At 44.3% G+C, this 3,577-nt stretch overlaps 1 protein-coding gene across 2 annotated transcripts in view; it reads right to left on the bottom strand.

Annotated features, from left to right (window-relative positions):
* Positions 1-1,521: 1,521 nt before the first annotated feature.
* LOC109952524 (phospholipase DDHD1-like) overlaps positions 1,522-3,577 on the bottom strand; it is an 11,296-nt gene continuing 9,240 nt past the window's right edge. For both annotated transcript variants that reach the window (XM_020587651.1, XM_020587650.1), the window contains one exon: positions 1,522-2,591. In XM_020587651.1, coding sequence (XP_020443307.1) covers positions 2,407-2,591 — 185 coding nt within the window. In that variant the 3' untranslated portion in view covers positions 1,522-2,406. The remainder of the gene's footprint in view (positions 2,592-3,577) is intronic.

Below are 3,577 nucleotides of genomic sequence, written 5' to 3'. Positions count from 1 at the left end.
AATCCGGATGCTGATTGGCGGTGGGAGCATGCTGCTCAGCCTGAGGAAGCTCATCTCCACTGGCGTCCATGTCAACCAGAGGATCGAGGGGAGAACCAGGGGAGCTGACAATGAAAGGAAGCGAATCAATGGACTCAGGCCCACCCACACCGAGGAACGCCAGGGGATCTTCACCGTGGTTCGCCCAACTGTTGTAATCATCCGGATCCTGCTCTCTAGCAATGGCAAAAGCCTCAGCTCATTGCTGTTTCTCTGCCACAGGCAGGCAAGCAGAGAAGGGGCAAGCGGCCTGAGGGCCAGCTTGGCGTGTTCAGCACCAAGGCAGACCTTGTGCGGCGATGGTGTCCGGTGCTGGCACATCTTTGCTCTTTAGCCATTCTGATGATAGGAATGCTCTTTAGACTGCTTGAAGAAAAAGAGGGAGCCAATCACAGGTCACACTGGCATTTAGGTCACCACAGTGGACCTGTTTGGGGACAGCCCAGTGCAGAGCGCAGGGCACAGGGCGCAGGGCGCGAAAGAATCTCTTCAGGAGGGCAAAGCATACATGAAATAGAACAAATCTCTGATGCAACTTTTTCTTCATGGATATCCAGCCCAGGAAAATGGAAAAGCAGAGATGAGGCGGGGGGGGGAGTCAAACGGAGGCTCCACTGCTTGGTTAGCAGCGGCAGGCTAGCCCTCCCCACTACACTGTTTGAAATGTCCAGTCTCTGGATAATAAATTGGCCAAACTCCACGCTCGTTACCTCGCAGAAGGACATACAGGACTGCTCCCTGCTGTGTTTTTGTGAAACATGGCTGGGAAAAGAGACTCCCGATGAGGGTATAACTCTGGATGGTTGCTCTGTGTTCAGACAGGATTGCAGCGCCGCTGAAAGAGGCAAGACCTGCAGAGGAGGAACAGCCACCTTCATCAAACAGTCTTGGTGCACAGACTGTAAGATTATCTCCAAATTCTGTTCTGAAGATGTGGAATATTTAACAATAAAGCTAAGGCCATTTTATTTACCTAGGGAGCTGCAATGTATCATTATGAGTGTAGTGTATGCCCCCCCTCAGGCAAAGAGGAAGCTACACTAAAGGAACTGTACAGAATGATTACTGAGCATGAAAACATATCCTGATGCTGCTTTTATTATTCTGGGAGATTTTAACCACTGCAATCTCAGGAAAAGCCTAAAGTGTATCAGTTTGGAACCTTTCCTACTAGAGGAAACAAAACACTGGACCAATGTTAAAATAACATTAGAAACGCTTTCTCAACTGAATCTAAGCCTCATTTTGGTAGATCTGACACCTAGCAATCTGGCTAAAACCTGCTTACACCAAACGACTCAAGACGAAACCAGTCTCAGTGAGAACTGTTAATACCTGGAACAACTGTGCACAGGCCAGCCTGCAGGGCTGTCTAGAGGCCACCTGTAACTGGATTCTGGACTTCCTGACTTGGAAGACCACAGGTGGTCAGAATGGGAGGGCGGGTGTCTGCTGAGCTCACAATCAGCACAGGCTCACCACAGGGTTGCTGTCTCAGCCCCAAACTCTTCATCCTGTACACCCATGACTGTCTCCAACCATGACAACACCATCACACACTCATGTACCAGCGGAGTTCTGTGGTCAGACAAGTAACCTTCAGTGAATACAGCCCACAGCAGGGCTTTGCAAATGAAATGCTGGTTGTTGGAAACAGTGACACCTCATTGCTTTGAGCACAAGCACCTCAATGTACATCAAGGATACTGTGTAAACTGGGAGGAATTTGTGTAAAACACATACAGTAAAACAGGTATTGTAAATTAATTTGGATGTGCTTGTCCGTGTTGGGTCAATTCATTTTCAATCATAATGGTTACTCTTCTCACAGCATATGGAAACCCAGGACTGCTAATATTAAAATGAAATCTTTCAGTCATTTCATTTGCCATTTGTGGGTACCCACTGTACAACATATTGAAATTTCAGTTTGAAATGAAAACAAATAACCTTGTGCACAAATTATAGTAACAAATAATTAAGTAGCACCTGTTGCCACTGCAACCTGATCTCGGATAAGCAAAAGAAAATGAATGGATGGATGGACCAATCATTATCATTTGGATTATAGTTTGTTCATATTAGGTTAACTTGCAATATTAAAAACATATTTGTCCACAACATTTTTGTCAAACAAAACAAACATAATACAAAATAAATATTAGTCTTCAATATCTCTCATAATAATATGTATATTTAATATTTCACATTTCAGAGTTGTGTGAAGCAAATCATTATTTTAAGAAATTAGGAAATCAAGAATGAAGTCTCTTTCACTAGTTCCATAAACTGGGATTTCTGTTCACATTTCAGAAGATGTGAATAGAATGTGAACTGACCCCCACCATGTGTCAATTTGCACTTATGCTATGAGATGTCATGGTTGTCTTCTGCAGGTTCAGGCAACTCTTGTGGTTGGTACATGAAGGTGATGAGAAACAAAGCCACATCATAAGAGCACCAGTAGGCTGTGTGCGAGGTCACTGCTGACCAGTAGCGGCTCTCCACCAAGCCCTCCCGCAGCTCATAGTCGATGCGTCTCTCCAATTCCACTGCAACAGAGAAAGAAACTGGTTAAGTATATTTTTGTTAGTGGTTCTCTGAGTCCCTGGTAGACTCCCATCACATTGTCTGCAGTGCTCAGGTCAACATGTGAAGTGTGTGGATTTTTTTGGGAAAGTTCTTATTAGTATTTTATAAGGATAATTATAATAAGGATAATCACCTTTATAGTAAGTGAAACTATAAATGTTGCCCCATCTACAGCAACACCCAGGGTCTGATACTTAGATTATGGCTGTCATGCAGGGCTAGTGCTTGACGTGGGCTGGTATGCAGTATCAGCACTTCTAAATTTTATATTTTCATGTACTGGGACTTTTTCTTGTGTAACGGCCCTTCTCACAAACTGCTGGTACTCTATTCTCCCTCTCTCTCAAATTACTTGAGATGCACTGGGTCTTGCCTGTACAGATAATGGGAGCAGGGGGCAGGGAAGCTGCAGTCAGGAAAGACAGTTTAGGAGCTCTCTGCCAGCTACAGTATGGGAGCAGTATGGGGTCTCTAAAAAGAGACCCGAGCTCCCCCAGAAGCAACAACAAATGTTTTTAGGTTTACATGCGCAATTAAGGTTTTAGTTTACTTTGAACAGTGTACTTTAAACAGAGGCAACATTTGTTCTCTGAAAAAGTACAATATCACACACACCTTAGAGTACAGTGGATCATACCATTTCCACTCCCTAAGGTGAGCTTTCTGACCTGAATAAATAAATAATATGATCATAAATATTACTAGCATTTTTACATTGTATACATTTTATTTAAATCTGTTATTTATGACAGTGGTGCGGTGGGTAGAGCAGTCATCACCCAACCATTGAATCTCAGTGCCGGCAGTCCGCATGTCAAAGTATCCTTGGGCAAGACACTGAACCCCCCCATTGCCTCCGATGGTTAGAGCCATCGGTTGAGGTGGCGCCGCAGATGGCTGCCTCGGTTCTGTAACGGAAACAAATTCCTTGTGTGTAGCATACTTG

This window comes from Monopterus albus, unplaced genomic scaffold (assembly GCF_001952655.1).
Source record: "Monopterus albus unplaced genomic scaffold, M_albus_1.0 scaffold469.1, whole genome shotgun sequence".
Taxonomy (NCBI): Eukaryota; Metazoa; Chordata; class Actinopteri; order Synbranchiformes; family Synbranchidae; genus Monopterus; species Monopterus albus.
Note: the sequence above shows the minus strand (reverse complement) of the source record. Positions and strands in the feature narration are given on the sequence as shown.